General features: G+C 43.3%; 1 protein-coding gene across 1 annotated transcript in view; it reads right to left on the bottom strand.

The window, feature by feature from the left end:
• LOC6597687 (low-density lipoprotein receptor-related protein 2) overlaps positions 1-24,072 on the bottom strand; it is a 123,946-nt gene extending 99,874 nt beyond the window's left edge. Inside the window, exon 1 of the mRNA XM_026990632.1 lies at positions 23,631-24,072. Within this exon, the coding sequence (XP_026846433.1) occupies positions 23,631-24,072 (442 nt within the window). The remainder of the gene's footprint in view (positions 1-23,630) is intronic.
• Positions 24,073-25,141: the final 1,069 nt, after the last annotated feature.

The following is a 25,141-nucleotide window of genomic DNA, read 5'->3' as shown; positions in this document are numbered from 1 at the left end:
GCCATTTAAATGGAAAATGATTTATTAAATGCCGTCGCACGGGCAATGCACGGGCAATGCACGGGCAATGCACGGGCATTGTGTGCACTTTTTCACCATAATTCGCAGACAGTGTTTCTTTTGCCTTTTGCCTTATGCTGATTGCTATTGTTATTGTAGTTTAATTAAAATGTTTATTGTTTTTATTTGTAGCATGTTTCATGCTCAAATTGCAGCGAATTATTATTATAAAAAAAAGAAAATAAAAAATGCTGAGATTTAACGTCCACGAAGGGGATACCCGCCATGAATATCACCCACAGTTCTCCCAAGAAAAGGGTATACTATATTTTACATTTATATACATATATTTATTATATTACCTCTCACTCGTTCTCTCTATCTCTCTCTCTCTCTCTGCTTTGTGCCCAGAATCGGTGAACATTTTTTGGATTTTGCGGTTGCCCGGGTTGATTGTTCGTTAATTGGTTTCAATGCTTTGCAACCGCATTTGGCCTCCGTTCTCCATTCCGCAGCAGGCACCGCCTCGGCCACATCCTGCCAGTCTTAGCCCCCTGCCCGTGCTGGGAAATTTATTGCACTTGAAGTGCACTTGAAGTGCACTTGAAGTGGAACAGAAACTGCCGGGGCGCCTTCGTAGGTCAGTTTGGAGAGTTCTTCTCTGGGACGCTCAATTGGGACGTTTCGTAATTGGATTATATCCAAGTTCTTCGATCGATCGGAGGTGGTAACGAATGCTACTCGCAGGTGTCTGCCAAGAAGTAACGAGTAGCGAGACAGCTACTCGCTACTCATCTCGCTGTCATCTCTAGAACCTGTGCCTGTCTTTCTCCGCCATTTCTTCCTTCCTTTTATTTGCCTCTAACCGGCAGTTATCCACTCCACTCTCCACTCTCCACGCCGCCAAGAAGAAGCATTTTCGCATAATTTATTTAACGCTCTTTGAACGCTTTCGGAGCCAAAGTTTCCTATGCGTCGCATAAGACTTCGTCGAGTGGGAGGGACAGAGAGAAAGGGAGAGGTGGGGCCGGGGCTGGGCAGGGAGCTGTGGGGCATAACGGTGAGGGGGGGCGTGGGGGGGAGAGCGTGAAAAAGCTGTCTCGATGTGATTATTATGGTTATTTTTCGCTTATTGTTTGGCCATTGCCGGGACAGACGCAGACGGGCCGCCGAGTCGTTGACTTTGTCCAATTGAGCACAATGAATTTGTTAATTGAAATGAAGCTTAAGAGGCCCCCCCTGCCCCTCCCCCAACACCAACACCAACTCCAGCTCCAACTCCAACGCCCATCCATCCCCAGGCCGCAGTTATGTTGATTATTGGCATTTAATATTAAAAATAATTTGCATTATTTCATATTGATGTTAATTTTATAATGATTTCTGTAAGTGCTGTTGCTGTTGCCGTTGCTGTGGCGACGGCAACAGGCTTTTGTGGCCTTTGAGTGGGCCAAATATTTGTGTGCTGCAACAATAACAACATTGACTACATGAAATTGCAATTAAAAGCCAAAGCCAAAGCCAGAGCCAGACCCAAAGCCAAAGCCGAAGCCCAAAAGGCATTTTATGCATGAAACACAACCAGGCACAGTGGGCCGAGGGCCGAGGGCCGTGGGCCGTGGGCCTTTGCAAAGGTCGAGGGCATTAAAGCTGTAAAATTGACAAGGCTCGACAGCCACAGTCCACTGTGCCGCATGCCTCGTGTAAACATTCAAGAGCCCAGCGTCCATGAAACCATTCAGAATTCATGTAAATCATTTCACTTCCTGTTTGATGATGACTTTGCCGAGCTACTAGTTCGCTCCAAGATCGGAACTGGTTCAATTCAAAAAAGGAAGAAATGTATGTTCCGCTCTTTCGAAAGTGCTGATTGGTGAATGTCTCCTTTGAGATGCGCTCGAATTGAAAACTGAGCCACCAGAACCTTCTGATCCTTGCTCATCGACACGACAAAACCTGTGGCCTAACCTAACCCAAGGATATTTCACCTACTCCGCTCTGGAAAGCCAATGATCGATGTTTCACCTAATTATGTATCTTTAATGAACCGATTCGATGCCCTGTACCCTATTCCACTCAAAAATACAAATTAAAGACCCAATTGAAAGTAAAATATCTCAAATAAATATTCAAAGTCGCTTCATTTAACAAAGAGCTCAAGGAGCTTAGCGAATATTTGTCAGAAGCACCCTCTGCCCCTCTGGCCCCGTCTGCACACCCCTTTCGGCCCCTTTTCCAAAACCACAACCGCCACAATTTCCAATTTCCAAACTAAGCAAATGGAAAACCTTAAAGTCAATTGCAGAGCAGCTGCTCCGATGCCCGATTTACCTTTATCATTTGCTCTCTCTTTATCACCCCCTCCCTCTCTCCCTCTCACCCTCTCACCCTCTCTCTCTATGTCTCTGCCTCTAGCCCAACGTCACTCATCAGGCACTCTTTTTAGAGTCGTTGCCCAAAGAAATGGTTATAATTTAGACTTGTGGACGAATCTGGAAATACCCTTTCCTTGCAGATGAGGCGGTGCCAAAATTTTAATTTATTTTATTTTACAATTTATTTCCTTGAAATATTTGTATATTTTTACGCAAGAACAACAAAGTATTACGAATAAATTGTATTTTAATATTTAGCTCAAAAAATTTGCTTGAAATATTTGTATAATTTGTATATACAAACCAACAAAATATTTAGGCTCATTTAATTGTTTTTTTTTATGTGTTTTTAATACTTAAAAAAAACACAAGACATTTTTTTAATCCATATATAATTTTATATTTTTTAAAATTTAATTTTTATGTTTTTAAAGCTTTTAAAAAATTATATTTTAAAAACTATATTTTTTGTAATCAGAAATATTTTATTTTATTTATAATAAATATTTTAACTGGCCAAAAAAGAAATAGTTAGAAATAAAAAATGAACTCAAATCGAAAAATAAAGGCTGCCTCTCGTTTTGTGAGGGAACAACATGTGAAAATTGACATTCGAATATTTGCAGAAGGAAAGCAGAGGAAAGCAGAGGAAAGCAGAGGAAAGGAAAGACAGAAATCGGGTGGACAGAGCAACGGGTGGGCGGTTGTTCAATTCTGTTGGCTCATATCTTATTCAAATTTGTTCAAGTATTTATGGGGCTTTGCTCTTTTTGCCGCTGTGCTGTTGATTATTTGCATATTTATTTGCTATGGGGCTGGTCGGAGTTGCTCATTGAGTGCGTCAGGGGCAGGGCAGGGCAGGGCAGGGCAATATTTCCACATTTTTAATGTCCGGACAATTAATTTAATTAGTCAATTATTTTTTAGACAAAAGAACGTATACAAAACGAAAACTCCAAATAGAATTCAAATTAGTTTTATGAGCGGAAAAAAAAGGCTTAGCTGCGGCAAATTAATTCGATTTAATGGGCTCAAAATCTGTGCATTTATGTTAGATTTTTATTTGTTGTTTTTGCAGCACAGAACACATCGATTTTGAAGTAAAACCACTGCCACAGCAACAGTTATGGGGTCTTCCTTTGGTTTGCAATTAGGAATCTGCCTCGTTTCATCCTCCATCCTTCGGCCATCCTTCGGCCATTGATACTCAATCAATCTTCGATTAAGGAACAAAGCTAATGAAGTTTAACTTCAATTCATGCTTTTTTCCATCGATTAAAACGATTTTTCTCTCTCTCTCTCTCTCTCTCCCCCCATCAACGTTAGAGAGAGAGACAGCCTGACAGTCGGACATCTTTGATTTTAATTGCATTTCCATTCTGTTCTCGATTCAATCGTCACTGACATTCGACTTCGATACTCGATACTCGATGCTCGATTCTCGTAATTCAATTGTCCAAGTTCAGGCAAGGCCTCCACCCCCCCTCCCATGTACCCCACTTCCCCTGGGTGGCAGAGGGAGACAGTGAGTTTGTCGAAAATGTTGATTCAATTATTCAAGGTGACAAGACGACAAAACGTATCTCAAATAATTGAGTTTCGCTTTTATCGTTTTGCTCCGTTCATTTTCTGTTCTTTTTGAACAGGCGGCCCCCTTTTGGCGCCCCTTTTGGCGCCCCTTTTGGCGCCCCCCCCTCGGAAGTGCAACATTGTAAAGTGCATTTCAGAATTGAGTGACGCGTAGCATTGACAATTGAGGAGCGCAAAAACAGCAACAAAATATGCACACACACAAATATGTTGCATGCAAATTGTTGATAAATCAACAAAAAGCAAAAGCCAAAACCCAAGGAGAAAAGCAACAAAATGTTGTTAATAAAACATTGAACAAATTGTTCTTCCATTGATTATTGATTATTGATTGATTATAATATTTGGTGCGGTCAAAGAGTGGAGGTCCATCAGAGTAGGTTACAAATGGCAGGCAGGCGGTTTGTTCAGTCGTTGGATACCAAATCCTCAGAGGACAGGACTTAACAGACGTTAGATGACCTTTTGACACCCTAAAAAAGCGCCAGAAAAGCCGTCAAGGCCGTCAAGGCCGTCCCAATTCAACGAAACTTGGACTGTAAATGATTGGATCTTTGGAAAAGTATCACAAATGATCGCCGGAACGATGTGGCAGGAGACAGCAGGATGGTCTGGCATGAACTTTGGAGCCCACAGAATCCACGAACCTCTGGCGAGGGCCCTTCCTCTACAGCATCTTTGGGACACGTTTTTGGGTGCCACGCCTCTGCTTTTCCAACAAAAACTAATTGAATTTTGAACCGATTTTGATAAGCAATGAATAACCTTCCGAATATAGCAATTTGCATTTGATATTCGTGGCCGAGTTTCTGGCCAAAAACAAAAACCAGCTTTTGCAAAAACACACACGGAAAACCGAAAACCGAAAACCGAAAACGACACCGAAACCAAAACAGTAACAGCAGATAATGCCAATTATTATTAACCCAAAAAGCGCACGCACTTGATCAACCGTCCGCCCGGTCGCCCCCTCCCCCCAAACCCCCTCCCGACCCACCTCGTTGGTCATGCCTGGGCAATTTTCGTGGTCAATGGCGTCGAACAAGCGCTCCCACAATCCCACAATCCCCCCCCTGCCACTGGCTAAATGACAACAATTCGATTCGCGGGGGCTCTGCTCTGGAGTGGTCCACGGTCCACGGTCTATGGCGATACAATTGGCTACAGTCGGTGACCGGCACCGGAGAGCACAAGCAACAAAAGCCACTGAAAATCTAAACATGGAAAATAGGTTCAGGTTTGAGGTTTGAGGTTTCAGGCGTCAGCTGTCGAAGCCGCGAATACCCTAACGGGTGGCTAATATCGTATAATGTTGGCTAAAAAACCCATGGGAATTCCCCTGATCCACCTGGAGGCCAGGCCAACAAGGCCTTCATTTGCTCTGGCCGGAAGGGCATCCCAAGCCTGGCCTAGAGAAGGTCCCTGGCCAGCAATTGATGGCCACAAGCCACCGCAATTAGCCAAAACAATATCAATAATGTCTCGGAAGCAAAGGGAAACTGGAGGAGGGCTGGCTCCAATCATGGGCTAAGACCTGGATGAGCCCATGGATCAGCCTTCAACGGGGAAATGGAGATGGAAGGGCCTTTGAGGTCAGCCCTCGTCGTATTGACTTGGCTAAGAGGCTCCGATCCAGTTTGTTCAGATTGGTTTTTTTTTTTTTTTACTTTCTTTTTTAACCTATCTACTTTTAACAACAAAAAAATAATCAAATTAACTCGAAATAGAACTCACTTTGATTGAAATTTATTATTTTTATCAGTAAAATATTTTATTTAATTTGTGGGATATATTTTTTTTAAATATGAAATAATATTATAATAAATTTAGATTAAATATTTTCAAGCAGAATATTTTTTTTATATTTTTTTTTTTTTTGGTAATTTGTTTTTTTTTTAAGCACAAAAATAATTAAATTAAATAGAAACAGAATTCACTTTGATTTAAATATATTATTATTATTATTAGTAAAATATTTTATTTAATTTGTAGGAAATATATTTATTTTTAAATATGAAAATATATAAATTAAATATGAAATAATATTAGCAGAATATTTTTTTTTCCTTTTTTTTTTTTTGTTTTTTATCTGGTTGAAGACTCCTTGGAAATTCGCACGACTGGGTGTTTTGAGATCTTGCCTCTTCTCTTCCCTCCTCGTCGCTTCTCCTCTCTTCTCTCCGCTCCCCTCTCTAGTTATTTTTATTTTCTCTTATATTTTTGTGTATTTTTGCTGTTTAAATAGCCGAAAATTGGCAGCCATTTAATGCAGCTGAATGGCACGCCCATATTTTAGACGCTTTTATAATGGGATGACGGCAGTGTGTGCGTGTGCGTGTGCGTGTGCGTGTGTGAGAGTTAGTTAGTTCAACTTTTGGGCTAATTAATAGGCGTGTAGCCCCCAAACAATATGCGAAAACTACGTGGCTGGCAGTCCAAAAAGTTCGAGCCGCCTCCCGCACACGAAATGGATTTTTTTTGGGGGCCGGGGGACGGTGCTTTATTCATTTCTTGATTTTAAAGTTGACGTTTAATTTTCATTTTCATTTAAATTTAAATTTAAATCAAAGAAAATATTTTTTTGAAATGGTAAACAGGTCATAATTTAATATTTGATTCAAACAAATAAGACGCCAGGGCCAGAGGATTTAAATGCTGGCATTTTCGAAGCTTTCTGCCTGTCAGCGAGCCGAGGAGCTCCTTTGATGAATTATTAACTAAGCCAACGGGGGGCCCAAGGGGGCCAAGGGGTGGGTGGGGGAAAACGCAATTTAATTGTGAATAGGGGAAATAAATTGAATCCGCCTTAAACAAAACCCTCATCGCATCGACAGCTCAATGCGGCCTCAATCAAATCAAAGATTTATGATCCCCCAACACACAACACACACACACACACACACACACACACACACAGAATTCTAGACAAAACACTGAATAACAATTAGAGAGGGGGGGGGGGGTGGGGGAGTGGGGGGGGAACCTGCAGCTTGATTAGATCAGAGAAAAAGTAAAATGAATAAATTTTGTTCGCTGCTTCTGCCGGAGCTAATTGACGTAAATTAATAAGCAGGGGGTGGGGGGGCTGCCCCTCCCCACCTCTAGGCCAGACAAAAAAATCCCTATCTAATGTCAATGAAAGTCACATTCAGAAGCCCCCAGAAAAGGTCAAAGGGGCATGGTCAGCTCCATCAATGTCAGAGCGAGAGAGCGAGAGGGGTCTTTGGGATCCTTCGGCCTCAGGAAAGGAACTAGCTTAAATTTCATTTTATTTTGCCATTTTTTTTTTAAAGCATTTTTAATTTGTTTCTTTCTTTTGTTGATGCCACCCCCTAGCCACCCCCTAGCCACCCCCCAGCGCCATTTTTTATATTTTTTGTTTTTTTCTTCCATTTTCTGTTTTGCCATTTTTCTCCCCCCTCTCGGTGTGGGCTGTCGGAGTCATTAAGTCAGCTTTGTTACGCCTCAATGCCCCCCCACCCAACCCCCCCAAACCCCGCCAGAGCCACCCAAAACCCCCTAAATGTGAATTAAAGTTAAAAGTAAAACAAAAGCAAACAGCAGAACAGCACCCACAAAACAAAAACAAAAACAAAAACAACACAACAAAAAAAATTAAATAAAAACGAAAACGAAAACGAAAACTGTGACAGCAATTAAAGTGCGGGACGAGGGGGCGATGGTGGGGCAGTGCTTTCCTTTGAAATGCTTTCCTCCATGCTGCTTAGCGAGGGGGGGGGGGGGGGGAGGGGAGGACCCTTAAGGGTGCTGCGTTCCCGTTTCACTTGCAAATGAGACACAATCTCGGATGCTTCTGCGGCACCAGTGAGAAAAATTTCACAAGCTACGCGACCGGAAGATGCGCTCCGCCACAGCCGCCGTGCGATTTCCCGTCAGCTCCAATTTACTTCAGTTTCCACATTGAAAATTCTTCGAAATTGATTACGGGTTTTTAGTGCATTTTTGTTGTATATTTTTGAAGGGAAATTTTCACTTCAGGCTTCAATTTTCCTCAGGGTAGCAAAGACATCAAAAAGAATATAAAGTACCCGAAAAAGGGCAATAAAACCGTAAAATATCTAAAATACATATACTACAAAAGTTTGGAGGTTTTTTTTTAAATATGAGACTTGGAAATACACACATCCGTCTTTCCCTTGGCATATTCATACCTCCAATATTCTGCCACTCGTTTCAACTCATTTCAAATCCCTTTCCATTCGAATGTCCGAGGATCTGATGAGCAAAATGCATACATATGGCAATCCGCAGTAAGCGCCAGTAAAACTTTGTTTGTGCCATAAAAAATGGCTTAATCTGTTTATGCGAAGCCCGGGGAATTCTTTTAGTAACTCCACAGCTTCCCCCCCCTCCCCCCTTCACCGGCGCCAACCGTTTGCTTCTTGCGAAAAAAGATGGAAAAAATGAACCAGAAAAAGACGAGCAGAAGAGAAACTCATAATTGCACGCTAAACGCCATTTGAGTGGACATTTTCCTTCGTGAAAAACAACTTCAGCAACAGCGTCAAAGGGGCGAGGGGGTCGACGGGGTCGACGGGTTTTGCCCAGAAATGTGCAGCACGGAATCTTAATGAGTGGGCGGCAAACGGCAGGCGGCAGGCGGCAAGCGGCAGTGGGAGAGCGGCAGTGGGAGCTCCCTCCCTCCCTCCGTTCAGACAAATACAAATCCCAGCCAGAGGTGGGTTAAAAAAAAGGTGCGCGAGCACTATTCCGACTGCGGGATACCCTCTATAATCGCATCTGGAGGGGAGAGAGAGACAATGACAGGCTGTACAAATGGGAATGCTGCGGGATCCTAGCACTATTCTCAGTGTATTTTGGTCCGTTTTGCTGTCCCCTGCCTGTCCCGTGATGGAATCATACAAAGTGGTCCCAGTGCTGCCGCAAGGCGCTCTCTTTTCGGGTCTTATTTTGCTGCGAAAGACAGCTGGCCTGTCCCATTGCTGTGCATTCGTAACGAGAGAGGATCGAGAGGAGAGCGCACCCATTGGCCATTGAAAGAGGGGGATGGAGAGAGCAGTGAGCCTTCGAGAGTGAGTGGAAACAGATTCGAAGCCCATAGCATATACCCTGGCCGCTCTCTTGACCGCTCGCAATGGGTATCGAACGTAACTGGACCAGCTGCAGTGACCGTCATAAAAGGTTAGGGAAGGTCGATGGCGAGAGAAGGGTCTGGGGGCTGTTTGCCAGGGTGTTAAAGGTGCCTGCCACGGGCGAAATGCGATGGCAATTTAATTTATAAACACTAAAGATGCTCCAGGGACTCCACGGAAGTCCACTGATGGGCAATGAAGAGCCAGAACACCAGAGGACTGGGCAGAACTTGAGATTAAGGGAGAAGCTCGGCAGGAGCTCGGTTGAGGGGGGAAAAGTGTCGGAAGCTGGCCTGGAAGATGATATCTCGGCCAGTTCTCGCACCTTGACTGCCATCGTTGTGTAATCAATCACTGGAGTCCTTCCCCGGGTCCTGCGCACCAGAAAAGGATTCAATCCAAAGTCTCTCAAAGTCCCTGGCAAGTAATTAAAAACTTTTGTTGTGCGACAAAAAGGGGAGTGAAACAATTTGGTAAACGGAGAGCGAGGCCAAAGGGATACGCCAGGAAGTGTTTCCATATCTAGTGACAGATGAATTCAGTATTCTTTTCAAAGCTAAAGGCAAAGGCTCAACAGAAGACGCCCGGACGCCAGATCGTTTCAACATCCTGCATGGCACCAAAGATCCAGAACTTGTCTTTGGACTTTGGCATTTTCCAGCAGCCTCGGAGCCGGTCGGGAGCCGGTCGGGAGCCGGTCGAGAGCCCCTCCCCAGCCTCTGGCCAGCGGCAGTCGACAAACCGGAACCAGCAACAAGCTCAAATACCACAAAGACCTCTCATCCATGAATGAAGGCGAAGCAAAGGCCAAATCAGCCAAATGGCTACGGCTTTGGCCAAGCTTTAGCGGAGCCCCCAACTGGTTCTGCCGTCGCCGTCGTCACATCTCCTTCCGTTACACGGCGATCAGTGCGGGAAATGGGAGATAGGAGGGGAGGCAACCCCAAGCTCTTGCCCTGTACAGAATCTATAATCTTCCGACCAGGTGCTGGGCCTTGAATATTGGGCATCGTAAGCAGCTCCGACTAAACTAAACTAAACTGCATTCATTTTAAATATGTCACACGCACACACACCGCCACACCGCCACACAGAGACACGGCGACACGGCGACACGGGGGAAGGGGGGAAACACTCGCCGCGGCAGCTACTTGAAATTTGCAATTCAAAGTTGCATTCCTACCAGTATTTTCTACCCTGCCACGAGGGGGGGGTGGGGGAAAGGTGGGGTGTACCGAACAGACGAAAAAAAAATGCGATGGAAAATTTTCCCAAAATTATTTAATATATAATTTTATACAAAAAAAAGTATTAAAACAATAACAAAAATATAAAATAAATAAATAAAATAAATAATAAAAATTAATACAACTTAAAATAATTTAAATTGCAATTATAAAAACGAAAAAATTATTTAATCTAGAATTTCACAAAGAAAATTTATAAAAAAAAAGATAAGGAAAAAAATAAAAAAAATTAATAAATAATTGCAATTAAAACTATTTAAAATAGAATTTCACAATCAATATAAAACAAGAGGAAGCAAAATAAAAAATTTATAAATAAAATAAATGAGAAAAATTAATACAACTTAAAACTATTTATATTGCAATTATAAAAAAACAAAAATATTTAAAATAAAATTTTCAAAAAAACAAATAAAATAAACTAAATTTAAAAAAGTAATAAGTAATAAAAACTGAAAACGATGTTAAATTACAATTATAAGAAAAATGTAAGCTTTTCCAAAAAAGTTGTATTTAGATTCGATGTAATTAAAAATTAAAAATAATAAAAATAAAAAAAATTAACTGCATTTCAATTAAAGGGTAAATATTAGCCGTAAGTTTCAGAAAGAGCATCCACCGGCTGGGTGGACCTGCTCAACTGCAGGTTTTTCCCCATCGCTTTGCGGATTTATTTTCTTTTTTCAGGTTTTGCCGGAAGGCGAAAATGCCGCCGCTAGATGTCGCCACTCATTCCGCACCCCCAGCCCCTCGCCATTCCGCTGCTTGTGTGTGTGTGTGTGTGTGTGTGTCGAGTGAGTGTTGACTTTTATGGTCATTGACTTCTCTGTCCGTCTCCCTAGCTCCCCGCTCCCTCGCTGCCCCGCTCCCCGATGGCATTTGTGACTGTGACACATAAAAACATTGCAGCAGGCTTGCACTTGCACCGACCCCCATCCTTTGGTCCCCTCCTCCCCCTCCCCAACCCCCGCACCACCTGTTGGCCCGCCTGCATTATACAAGAGTTAATCAAGCAACTCCCGTGCTGCATGCACCAGCAGCAACAGCACTAATTCAATAATGCAGTTTCGAGTCCTTTTCCGAATTTTTGAACATTATTTCCATTCAACTGAACTCGAAAATAAAAACAAAAACCCAAGGATATCGCCGGGCGAAAAAATCACGGAAATATATGGGATAAACGTCGAAATGGGAATGCTCTCCCTGGACAAATGGAGAACTTAATGGGCAAAAGCTATCCATGTGAAGCTATGGACTATCGTGACCGTGCAAAACCCCAGAGAATTACAGTGGAAAAGCGCGAAATACACTTCTGTAATGGTTTCTATTAGAGCCTTGCCGGAACAGGAACCCATTGAAACGGATTGAGCGAAACAGGTCCAAAAATTTCGGTTTTTATTTCTCGCTCACTCTGTATTTGGTTTTCTGTTAAAGAAAATAATTGATTGGCTTTTTGCATCGCCTTCTGCCTGCGTGCACGTGGACTTGCTTTACACTGAACAAAAAACTGAGTTCACAGAATGTTTTGCGACAAATAAAAGAAGCCAAAAGCCCACGAAATCCGTATTCGGTTTGGACTTATTTCAGAGACTTCAAACTAAACCTTGCACTCGGTTTTCATTGACTCGAATCTCACTGAAGGAGGCAGTTCTTAAAGGGCCATGGGTATAGTCGTGCTGCCCCTCATGTATCCTTGAGTGTCAATCGTCAATCGCTCAGGCCGGTGAGCCATTATTTCGCAAGCCTCCGTCGAAGCCACCTCTTTGGTGACCCCGACTGCGGCTGGTGGCCCACTCCTTCCCATTCGACTCGTATGCAAATTTAAATTGTGTTCAACTAACTATTTTCTTTTCGTTTTTGTGCCATTAAGAGCATTACGGGGTACAGTAGACAGTAGCCTGCTGCCGGGGCGGAGTGCAAAAATAACGTTATATATATATGTATATATATATTCTTGCATTTATTTCATCGCATCGGTGATGCAAATTCGTTTATGCAATCCAAAAAGACAGCGTCCGGAAAAGCGTCCTCTCCGGAGTTGAAAAAAAAAAGTAATCATAAAAAATCACGACCTAAATGGTTTTTCCTACCCACCTTTCCCAGCCCACCCTCTGGAGGCGGGATGTACACACACGTGTTGAAGCCTGTGTGGAGTGAAGTTTTTTACACTTTTCATGCAGAAAATTGTGCCATTCAATTAATTTTGCTGCTGTTTGGCAGAACAGTGCGTTTCGAATGCGCGAGGCCTTGACAGGCCCTGTTTACGGTATCGCAGAGGATCGATTAATCGACGCGTGCCATCGATAGCCCTACAGCCATCAAACGCACTGTGCTCGGAGGCACGGAGGCACGGAGCCACGGAGCCACGGAAATGTATTTGTTCAAGCTTTCCATAAATTGCTTACTGAATAAACTGAAAGATAATTTGATTGATACACCCACGCATCCGATACGATCCGATCCGATCCGATCCACAGGTGCCCCAGACCGGCAGCTGCCGCTAATTAAGTCGGACGGAACATCCATTCGATTTCTGTTCAATTTGTGCGCATAAAGAACTTTTCATTAGGCGGTTGGGGCTCGTCCATAATGCAGGAAGAGGAAATGTCTACCGAAAAAATTGATTTACTGCGCAGTTTTCGGCAAATTAAATTCATTCCGTCCCAATTTAATAGTTGATTAAAAAATAATAATAAACAACAGCCACGGCGACAGCAACAGCAACGAAACGAAACGAAACGAAACGAACGAGTGAAAGAGTGAAAGAAGTGAGTGAAAAGTGTGGGCGCAATCAGGGGAAAAAAATCGATTTAATCCCCTCCAGCTCCCAAGGGCTTTTGGCAAACTATTTGCTCAGTGTTCCCGTCGGAGGGAGGCAATAAACAAAAACAGAAATAAAAATTAAAATAAAAATAATACAAAAACAGCCCATACATGAAAGGGAATATTTAAGAACTTAATATTGTTTGGGGATACGGCGGAATAAAGAATGACAGGTCTTGGCCCAGGCCCTGTCCCTGTCCCTCTCCCTGGCCGCGGGCTCAATTGTGCGGCTCTAAATTAAACGGAAAGCGACAGAAAGTTTTAAAGGCTACTCGTTGGTATGGCAACGAGTACAATGATCAGCCTCAAAGGCTGTGAAAGGTATCCCCTCCTGCAGTGAGAATCCCGACATTATGTAGCACAAATTTATCAGAGATCTCGGCTTGTTTTTATCGGCTAGAATCGTTCATTTCGAAAGTCCCATCAAAATCTCATTATTGACAATCGCTGCCTCTCCTTTCCGTTCCCTATTGTTTGGGCCGTCCGGCCGCTACGCTTCATCATCATTGTTATCGTCATCGTTATCGTCATTGTCATTGTCATCATCATCATCATCATCGCTGTTCCTGTCCCTGTCCCTGTCCCTGTCGCTGTCGCTGTCGGTTACATAAATTTGCATTGTTGTTGTTGTTGTTTCGGTTGCCGCGCTGTGTGTAATTAATTATTCAAAAACAATTAACTTTACCAGCCGGCACACCCACACACCCACACACACACGCGGACAGGGACAGGCATTAGAAAGCACAGTTAGAATGCATAAAATATGCGACAGATGCATAGTACCACACGTATGTGTGTGTGTGTGTGTGTGTGTGTGTGTGCAGCCAGGTAGAGGTATGCGTTTCCATATTATTCGAATAAACTCGTACGTGTGGGATAGACTGTACCGCCAGCCCTTCTAATCCACACAGAACCCCCTTCAGACCCCCCAGACACTGCCCCGTGGTTGGTGGGGGGGTGGGGAAAATAAAGTTTTCAAAATTTATCAACAATTTTTGTTTAAATTTCAGCTACAAATGTTTCAAGCTCAATTTGAAAGCCACGTTTGAAGTTATGTTGTTAAAGTCATGTACAGTAGGACACACATTTGAACTATTTAAACTATTTAAGCGTGGTAATATTTAGTTGTGAAACTAAATACAATATAAGTGCTTACTATATGTATAAGCTGTTTTTTTAGTAATTGAGTACATTGTAGTACCAAAGGTTTAGTTACTCGTTACTCGTTACTTCTTACTCGCTACTCTGCACTATTTACTTCTTACTCGCTACTCTTTACTCTTTACTTCTTACTCGCTACTCCTTACTTAGCACTCTGCACACGTGGCCTTGTACTCGCTACTCGTTACTCCATACTCAATGCTCTGTATTCGTTACTCCGTTCTCTTTACTCCTTACCTGTTACTCCGTAGCTGTTACGTGTTAGTCGTTACTCCAAACTCATTACTACTTACTCGCTACTTCATACTAGTTACTCCGTACTTGTAATTTTGTACTCGTTACTGCGTACTCGATACACCCCAATCGTTATTCCTTACTCCATACTCGCTACTCCATTAAGATTAGTCTGTACTCGTTACTTCATACTAGTTACCCCGTTACTCCTTGCTTATTTCACACTCGTTACTCCTTACTCGTTACTCCTTGCAAGTTACTCCGTACTTGTTACTTTTTAGTCGTTACTTCGTATTCAATACTCTTTAGTCCATAGACGTTACTCCGTTACTTCATACTAGTTACTCCGCACTCGATGCTCCTTTACACCTTACTCTTCACTCCTTACTCCTTACTCGTTACTCCATTCTACTATTAGCAATAATATGGTAGAGACTATTCAGACTCCAAAATCAAACAGCAATCGAATTGCAGCCCAAACAAGTGTCAACTCATGTGAAAGCGCCTTTGATTTTGCAACCACAATCTGCTTTAAATCCATAATTCAACAAGCTGCAACAACACCTATTTGAGGTCCTTCAGAATCCGTCTTTAGGCTGTCCCAATTCCCGATGAAATCGTGCACCGCCCAACCCCATCCTTGACGATTCAACTTATTTATTTATTTATTAAACAGGCTTGTGGCTTGTGGCTTGTTGCTTGTTGCTTGTTGCTTCTGCGGTGGGAGATGGCTATCGTAATGCGATTCCAGGCATTCCAATTCCATTCCAATTATTTATTATTACAAAGTTTTACGTGATCTGTCATTGGGCTTAGGGCACGGCACTGAGGAGTCGAGTTGGGAAGGGAGACTGGGACGGCTGAAACGGAATTGCAAATTGATTCATTCGGTTGAAAAATACATACAAATACCAAATACCCGTGCGGGGAGAGATTTTACCCGAGACTGATTTGCCTGTCAATTAAAGAAGAATTATTGCCAACAAATAATGAAAATAATATGAAAAAAAATGATGCCAACAGAAAAAAACAAAAACAAAAACAAAACAAAACAAACGTTTCATTTTCTATACTTCTATTTCAATTTGTTGTATGGCTAAGCGGTTTATGTTTGTAATCGAAATGTTAATACATATGTATGTATATGGTATATGGTATCTGGAATACAGAAACACGCTTTCGTTTGCTTTGCTTTTCTTTTCTTTGCATTCTTATTTTGTTTCTGGATTCTATAATTGAAATGCCATCGATCCAGCTGTGTATTTTATTGAAATTAATTTTAGCAACCGAACGACTGCAGGTGTGGTTCGCCGAAATGAAACAAAGAAAAATGTGATATTCGTAATAAAGGAAAATTTCCATTTAGATGCGCGACATGCGGTTCCACTCGAACAATATTTATAAAGAATTTGCATTTGTATTCGACAAATTCCGAATCGAATCGAATCGCTCAAAAGAGCAATAAATAAGAGTAACCTAATCTGCCGGCCGAATTGCAGTGAAGTTTCCGTTTTGATAAATTCCAGGAATTCCGTGTTTTGTGTCTACTGTTGCAATTAATGCATTGTCGTGAGTGATTAATAAATTAAAGCTCGAGGACGGCAACAGGCGATCGTTTGGCAGGGAGTTTTGATTATGCCATCCGAGGTTTCGAGGTGTACAGTCCGCACAAATAATGTTGGCAGATGAATGAGCAAATCCCATTAGCTGCCAAACAAAACAAGCCACGAGTATGGCCCCATCGAAACACGAAACACGAACAAATAATTATCCAAAAATAAAGAAGAAAAAACTCAACCCTCACCTATTAATTCTATTCAAAATAAATCGAAAGTATGGCACGGTCACAGTATACGGTCACACTGTGTTTTGTGGAACAGCTGATCAGCAGATCTCCGTCTGGCGTTAATCTGCTTGGAGATACTCAACACACCACCCCCCCACCCCTCAACAGAGCGGACACTCCACTCGAATCAGTCTCCCCCTCCCGCTCACACACACACACACTGTCTCACGAGGGTGCAGTGCACATGCACTGCTTGCTGGCACTGGCTTGAAACGGTGATCGCCGGTGCCTGGCACCGAATGCTCTGTGTGATGTGTGCGAATGCTGCAGCACGAGAGGGAAATAAACTAAAACGGAATAACAGAAACAGCGACACACAAAGCCGCAATAAAAAGAAAAAACAACAACAACAGCAGCAGCAACGGCAAAAGAGACGAGCAAAAATATTGTTTATGGAAACAGCAACAACAAAGAGAGAAAATACCTGTGAGCGAGAGGAAGCGAGACAGCAGCAAATGGGACAAGTGATCATCGGTGAAGGAGGAGGTGGAGGAGAGACAACGACAAAACGACTGTCGACCGGCTGACCTATGATGTTATTACCGGCAGCCCCCCCACACCTCCCACGACATTCGCTGGCTGACCCCACTCCGCACTCCCCTCCTCTCCCTCCCACTCTCGCCCTCTCTGCCGATCCAGCTCATCTCAGTTGTTTGTTAAGCGATGCGAAACGTCGCAAAGCGAGAGAGAGGGAGAGCGAAGGATGGCGGCAAAGCGACTGAGCCGAGCCGAGCCGAACCGACGAACCGAATGAGCGGGCGAACGAACCATCGCCCGAAGCGGCGACGGCGACTGCGACAGCGCCACAGAGCCGGCCGGCTAGAAAAATAGCGCAGTCAAGCGCAAAGTCGACTGCAGCAGCGACTGCGACGGCGACGGCGACTGCGACTGCATTTGGAGACTATTGCAGTTTGAACTGGTTTCACCTGAGCGACCCCCCCCCCCCCCCCCCCCCCCCCCCCCCCTTCGGGGAGTCTGTCCATTCTGTTTGGGGCCGGAAAGAAGAAACCGCTGGAATCTAGCTGGAAACTGACTGAAACTTGAGATCCCCCATCGTCAAATACTGGATGGAGGCAGGGCTGCGGCATTTCCACAAAAAGGTCAAAAATGACCGAAGATTTGAAAGTTACACAATATTGCAAGTATTAGTAAAAAATAAATTGTATTAAATTAAAAAGTTCAAAACGATATATCGGTCTGGTGCTGGTTTTTTGTAATGAGCAGATTCTCTCTTTTTTATTACCGATAGTTGAATTGGAATCATCGCTTAAAGGGAACAACTATTCCAAGCGCTTCAGGGAAGAGTGAAAGGCCTTTAAAGATGTACAGAAGGCTTTGCCAATTGATCACCAGAAAATGGCTTATATCGAGGGCTTATACACTACCTTGGGAAAAGCAGACTGAATCGATAAGGTGGTGCGAGTCGGAAGGACTCAATTCTTAAGTCTGCCATGAAAAAAGTTCGAATATGAATGCCTAAGATATGGGAACATTAGGAACAGATTCCATTTTGTCCGGTAATCTTCTAGGAACAAAGCGACTACATTGCTTGTGCATGATTGTAGTCTTTGGTCTTGGGCACAGACCATCTATCTGAGCATAAGCGTGTTCTCTCCGTCGAGGACCTTGCCAGCCGTCTGTCAGCCGTTTGCCAGCCCTCCATCCATCTCTTTCCAGCGCTTGTCTCTCTGCGAGCCGAGAGAGCGTGGATGGTCCTCACCAAAGCGGAGGACGTGTGAGCCTCTGTTATGGTTATCCAAATTCAACGAATAGATTAATCGAGTTAATGGGAAAGTGAAGTCATGAAGCTATGAAGTCTAGTCCAGTGATGGAGAACAAATTGTACTTGACTTTTGTTTGAGTTTCGGACAAAAATTCGCCTTTGGAAAAGTTGAGGAGCTGCTTAGAGTTGGAGTTTAGTTCCAGGTCCCAGGTTGTCCCCGATCAAGACACAGAGAGACAGGGAGAGAGAGGGAGAGAGAGGGAGGGGCTCTCATGGGACTGCGTCTGTGTCTGCGTGTGGGAGAAAAGTTTGTCGAGTGGCTTTCGGGTTGGTCAAAGTATTAGCAAAGTTATTTGTCCGCAACGGGGCAAGCGACCGCAACAGCAGCAGCAGCAGCGGCGGCAGCGGCAGCGGCAGCGGCAGCAACAAAAGGGAGCTGCAACACACACTGCAATTAACTTTGCGGTCACCAGCAGCCACCCACTGGCAGCAAACTGCCTTTGTCTGTGCATGTACTTATGTGAGTGAGTGTGACGAAGAACCAGAACCAGAAGCCGATGCACTGCCACTGCCACTGCCACTGGCACTGGCACTGGCACAGTGGCTTTGCTGCTGATGCTGATGCTGCGGTTGCTGCTGCTGCTGCTGCTGCTGATGTTGCAGCCATCGTCTGTGATTAAAGGCCACATGACAACAGCAACAAGCAGCAGAAAACGAGATGGAACAGCGGAATCGATGCCAAAACGTCCAACGAATGCTCTTCATATAGGAGGATAGGAGGATGCCTAAATCCATCTTTAGTAATCCTTTTTGGAAGTGTATTCCGTACTGGCTGTAGGGCTTTGCATTGAACGAGTGTCGCTCGTGATGCCGATGATGATGACGATGGTAATACTCGTATATTATAATGATCATCGGGATGATGACTCCTTCAAACTGCTGCAACTTGGAGCTGCATCCCAGCAGCATCCCAGGCATTTCTGGCAGCCTCATATTGAAACTGGAATTTGGATCCGGTTGCCGGTTGTGATGACTCTCCTCCATCTCCAACTCCGTGCCCCCCCACTGGGCCACGCTTTTGTTGTCTGATGCTTCTGCTGCTTCTGCTGCAGGGGCTAACATTTTGTTTGGGCCATGTTTATTAAATGCCATTAAAGCCATTTCTCTGATTTTGGCTTTTGCTCTTTCATGGCGAAGAGAGGGGAATGGAGGAGAAGGAGGAAGTTTCTGTGGCAAAGTTGCATTGTCAGCTGCAGCAACAACAACAACAACAACAACAAGATGAAAATTACTCCACTCAAATGTCAAAAGCTACAGAGAATGGACCAGATCTTTGCTGGCCGAAGATTCAGATACCCTCGGATTCGGACTTCGTTGCCCCTGGTCCAAGGCTGAGAACTGGGGAAAGAGACCATACCCTGTGGAAGGGTATGGGTCGACCACAACGGAGTCAGAGGCAGAGGCAGAGGCAGAGGCGCAATCAGCAAATTGCATTAAATGACTTTGTATTCGGCCCTCGCTCTCACAGATTTATTCCCGGGGAAAGAGACTCGAACCGTAGTCGTAGAAGTACGAGAAGTTGCACCTTCTGCAGCATCGATTGTCCGTCATTCGCCTCGTCATTTGTACATGCACACTCGTCCATGAGTACATAGAGGTCCTTGGACCAGGGAGGACCCGCGAGAGGGAGGCGGGGTCAGGAGAAGTCTGGTAAATGATCTAATGATTAATCCAGAGAGGGAACCTATCGCAGGCCCCCACCAGACGACGCCCCTGGCCATATTTCATTTGCTTTAATAAGCAATTTGATCGCTTGTCTTGACATTTACTGTTTACTATTTTGTGTAGCGTTTTTTCGCTCTCTCTCTCTCTCTCTCTCTCTCTCTGCCCATGAAATTCTGCTCTCCTGACCCCCATGCCATCGCCATCGCCATCGCCAGCTCCCTGCCAGCCCTCCCTCCCCTGCATTTAGTGCCGCCAGCATGAGGGGCGCGAGCGTTGGCGGGGTGGTGGTGGGGGTGGAGGTTATATCTGGAAATCTGTGGCGCACATTAAAACGTTTCACTTAATTAAAATCAATGGCAACAACTGCAGAATGACCGACCGCCCCCATATACTCGTATTTATTCCACACACACACCAGAGAGCGACTATTAGCGCCTGTGGAGACGTGTGTGTGTGTGTGTGTGTGTGTGTGTGTGTGTACAGTAGAAACAACAACTGCAGTGGCCACTACAACTACAACTACAACTACAACAAGAATAAGAAAGACACGACGTCTGCGGAGGGGCGGGCGGGCGAGCATTTTTACTTTGTATGACTAACGACTTGAAATTGCGCTTATTAAGACTTCCTGATTCATAATTTGTGGCATCAGCAGTAGCCACAATAAATGCAACAACAACAACAACAACAACAACAACAACAACAACTGAAAAGAGCTCCAACTACGGTGGAAAGGGGGGGCAGCCACTGGGAATCGACTGGGAATCGACTGGGAATCGACCCTGGAAAAGCAGTAGAGGACTCCTTCCTGTATCCAAACAAATTTTAGATGCTTCTGCTGTACGTTTGGTCGTTACTTATGGTTCCATTTAAGGACTATTATTCATACATTCTGCCAACGATTATACAACCCGCCAGAGCCCATCGCATTTCAGGCCAGTGTTTGCGTTTTTTTCACAGTATCGTTTGAGCCATTAACATCTGGCAATATGGCCAAAAGCTGCCAAATGATTATTTTGCTGTTTGCTGGAAAAAGTACTTGGCCCCTGCTGTTGTGCAACCTTTTCGATGGGTATAACCCAACCGAAGCCTCGCTTCTGGGCTTTGGAATTGGAATTGGAATTGGGTTTGTGCTTTCCGTAGAATTATTCCAGTGTTATGCAATTCCTAACCTCTAGCCGATGAGAAACTGGCACCCCACGAAAACTCCTCCTCAATCTACTTTTATAAATCTTTCGCTTGGATTTCGGCAAAGGTCCACCAGACCAGGCCAACACTCGTATTAGTTCCTACATTTATTGCAACTTAACTAATTTCATCCGTAGATCTGTGAAACGGCATTAACTTTGATGCGGAAACCTACCCAGAAACGGGAAAAGCTGATTTTGCAGTATTTTGTTGGTATTTTTATACCAAGCCATTTTTAAATATTTATTTTTTTGGATACCATATTTTCTTTTTTTCTTTCAAAAATTTCCTAAAAATTTTTTAATTTTTTTTTTTTTATTTTGTATCAAAATTCTTTCGAAAATCCCTCCTACAAATTACTAAAAATTTAAAAATTTCTTTAATTTTTATTGTTTGTTTTGTATTAAAGTTCTTTCAAAAATCTCTCGCACAAAGTAATGCATTTTTTTTTTTTTTTTTTTTGATAAAAGTTATAAAAGAACAATACCAAATTGCTGCTTATTTTTAAATTTGTAATAAGCCCTGAAACATGTTGAACATTAAATTAAAAAATTAAGTATTTTTAGCTGAAATCTATGCAAAAAATTCTAGAATAACTCACAATGAAATATTGCCTCAGGATTCGCTGTGGATCTCATTCGAATCAGTCCTTAGTTCATTGCATAAATGATATGTCCCGAAGGGAATCAATCCATCAATAAATATTCATCAGGGAAATGCCCTTCTGTCCCATGGGAAACAGCATCGGGATCCACCCTCGGATACCCTGTAATGTGGACAGAGCGTACGAAACTCGAGGAGCAGCCACTTGGCGCACTTTTGCACCATCGACTTTTGACGCGCAGAATTTGTGGGATTTTCCCTTCTCTTTCACTGTCGTTGTGTGTGTGTGTGTGTGTCTGGCTTTGTTTCTGGTCTGCAACAGTTGTTGTAAATTTATTAATTTTCCTCCTCCCTGCCCCTATCACCACCCTGCCAACTGCCCTGCCAACTGCTTTCTTTAGATTGTCTTCCTGGGGCCCTCGCCCCTTGTGGCATTCATAATTTTTGTAGAAAATTGAGCGAGGGAGGGGGTGAGGGGCGGCAGCGGGTGTTGGGAAATGTTGGTCATGCTGCGGGCAAGATTTTCAAGTGACACGAACAGTTACCGCCACTCACTCACACACAGGCATTCCCATTCCCCCATTCCATGCCCATTCCCCCATTCCCCCATTCCCATGGCGGAAACGTGGGAGGTGGTGGTGGATCGATCGGGAGTCAGAGGGAGGCTGGACACTCGCTTTGTGCATCAATCTGGTGGCATGAAGTGTTAATCAATATATGAATAGCGATACGAAGGCGATACGACGGGAGATTAAGGAAATGCACTATTTTGTCTGCGATGGCAGGGGAGTGGGGTGGGGCCTTCTTGATTTATAAATCAAACACTTCAAGGAATTTCGAAGCGGGCATTTCGGGGTCTGGGGCGGCATTTTGCATGACACTTTTGCCGCTGCTCGAAGGATGGGAGCCGCAAAGTCAAATACAATACGCACTGGTATTCGTCGAATGTTCAGCGAGTGCCTGTCCCCGAGTCTGACGAGTGCCTGACGAGTGCCTGACGAGTGCCTTCGGCTTCAGCTAAGCCTTTAAATTGTTCAACTATTTCCATTAATTGTGTTTGAAAATACTGCACTTATATTTATGGAAGCTTTTGTGTGCTTGGGGGGGTTTTCGTCGCAGGATAAGGCGTCATTGTTTTGTAAGGAGGATTATTATTTATCGTTATAAAATATCGCATGATATATGTTAATTTTTTTGACATTCTTGAAATTTTTCTAGTTTTTATATCTTATTTTTTTCTGCAATGCTAATGGTCTACTTCTAGTATTTTTTGGTATGCTTATGTCATTTTCGGGGTTTTTTCAAGTATTCTATTTCAGGTTTGATTATGGTCTATTTTTAGTATTTTTTGGTATGTTTGTGTAAGTTTCGGGTATTTTTATAGTATTTTGTTTAGTACTTTGTGTTAAATTTATGTTCTCAGTTGGTATTTTAATGGTATTTTCTTGTATCTTACGATACGGTATGGGATCTTTCTAGTATCTTATGAAATTCTGTTCAGTTATGTTTATGGTATATTTCTAGTATATATGGTAATTTTCGGCTATTTTTCTAGTAGTTTGTGGTAATTTCATAATATCATAAAGGTATATTCTAGTATTTTACGAGCTGTCTAATTTTCTGATATTTTTCTACCAATTGGATGGTATGTTTGATATTTTTGGTTGGTATTTTTTTCGGGTAATTCATGGGATTTTTCTAGTATCTTATGGAATTTTGTTCAGCTATGTTTATGGTATATATCTAGTATTTATGGTATTTTAATGGTATTTTTCTAGTATTTTGTGTTCGTTTTATGTTATCATCTGGTATTTTAATAGTATATTCTGGTATTTTTGTGGTATTTTTCTACCACTGGGTTATACCACAAATCCTGTGGCTCTGGAACTGCCAGAAAACTCGCACAAAATCGAATGCCCAGGCATTTAAGCATCTTCCACCCACAGAGGCACCCCCTTTATGTATATTTAAAGAGAAGGAAGACTGGTGCGGGCGACTCACCTGGTGATCCATGACGTTGACGCGCTCCTTCGATCCGCGTGGCCGTTGCCGGTGCCCACGGAAGCAGGCTATCCAGATGGTTGATGGCCACGAGGGCCAGTAGCAGGACGGCCAGGGTTGTCAACTGGCTGTGCTGTTTGCTGTGGTGGTGGTGCTGCTGCTGCAGCTGCTGTTTGTGGTGTTGATCCTGATGCTGATGCTGATCCTGGATCCTCGAGTGATTGCTGTCCTCACTGTGTTTTTGGACTGTGGCCTGGAATGTTTCGGTTGGTTCCGCCGCGGCGGTATGCGGAATGTCGCTCTCCACGCCCCCCTGGACGGTCAGAGCCGATGGCCGGGAGCGGGAGCGGGACCGGGGTCGCCAGCGGGAGCGCATTTTTGCGTTGTTGGGGGGCGGCTTGCGACCAAACCCGAATCCAATGCCCACGGGCGTCGGATTCATTTCGGTCGGAATGTCGTTCTCGCTCGCGGGCTTTTTCTTTCCCTGTCCGTCGGTGGATTTTATGTGTATTTTTTCGGTATTTTGTATACCTACTAAATTGTTGAGCCCGACACTCGTGCGTGTTCGCTCTCTCCTTTCACTCCTTCGCGCGTATTTACTTCTTATATATTATGACTTTATTTTTTAATTGGGGATTGCCTTAATGAAATAAACGAAAATTAACGCGATAAATTTGATAATTAATTTTTTGGATAACTTATGCGTCGTGTGGGAGGCCGGCGGCCACGGAGGCGGTTAGGCACTTCAAAGAGCAATTAATTAAATTGGATTCCTCCCTGCTGCCTCCGTCCCTCCTGCACGCCGTCCCTGTCGTCGCGGTGACGCCTCTTTTTGCCCTTCTGCCCGTTTTGCCGCCTTCGAGTTCGAGTTGAACTTTTTTTTTATGAAAGATAATTGCTAGCCCTCTCTCTCTCTCTCTCTCTCTCGCCTGCTCTCTCCTGCTCTCCCACTCTGTTCTTATCTCTCTTCGGCGCCTTTTTAACACTTTTTTACAATAATTGAAAAACTTTTCTCCCTCGCCTTTCGTCTCTCAACTTTTGCTCTTCTCATGGCATTTATTTTTTTTTATTTTTTTATATTTTTTTTCCCAGACACTTGAAAAATAAAAATTAATTTTGAGCCAGGAACTGTGTTGGAATCGCCGGGAATTGTGTTTGTTTATTGTTGTTTTTTAGTCGTTGTTGTTGCGTCGTCCCTTGCGTTTGTTGAGAAAATTGCACATCCTGTAGACGTTTTTCACTTGGCTTTTCACTGGCGCAGATCTGCAAGGAAACAGCGAGAATTGCAAATTTTATTATTTTTAGATTATTTAAAATGTAGAAAAAACACTCGGCGAAAAATGGCAGTGTAAAATAAAAAATTAAGTTAAAAATTGATTTTTCGTATCAAAAATGGTTTTTGCTCGGTCTATATTTAATCAAATTATAAAAACACTTAAACAATAATTAATTTTCAAAATAAATTAAAATAATATATTTAGATATATAGATTATAAGTGAATTTTTTTATA

This window comes from Drosophila persimilis, unplaced genomic scaffold (assembly GCF_003286085.1).
Source record: "Drosophila persimilis strain 14011-0111.01,24,50 unplaced genomic scaffold, DperRS2 tig00000606-arrow-arrow-pilon, whole genome shotgun sequence".
NCBI lineage: Eukaryota > Metazoa > Arthropoda > Insecta > Diptera > Drosophilidae > Drosophila > Drosophila persimilis.
This window is presented reverse-complemented; position numbering and strand designations above follow the sequence as displayed.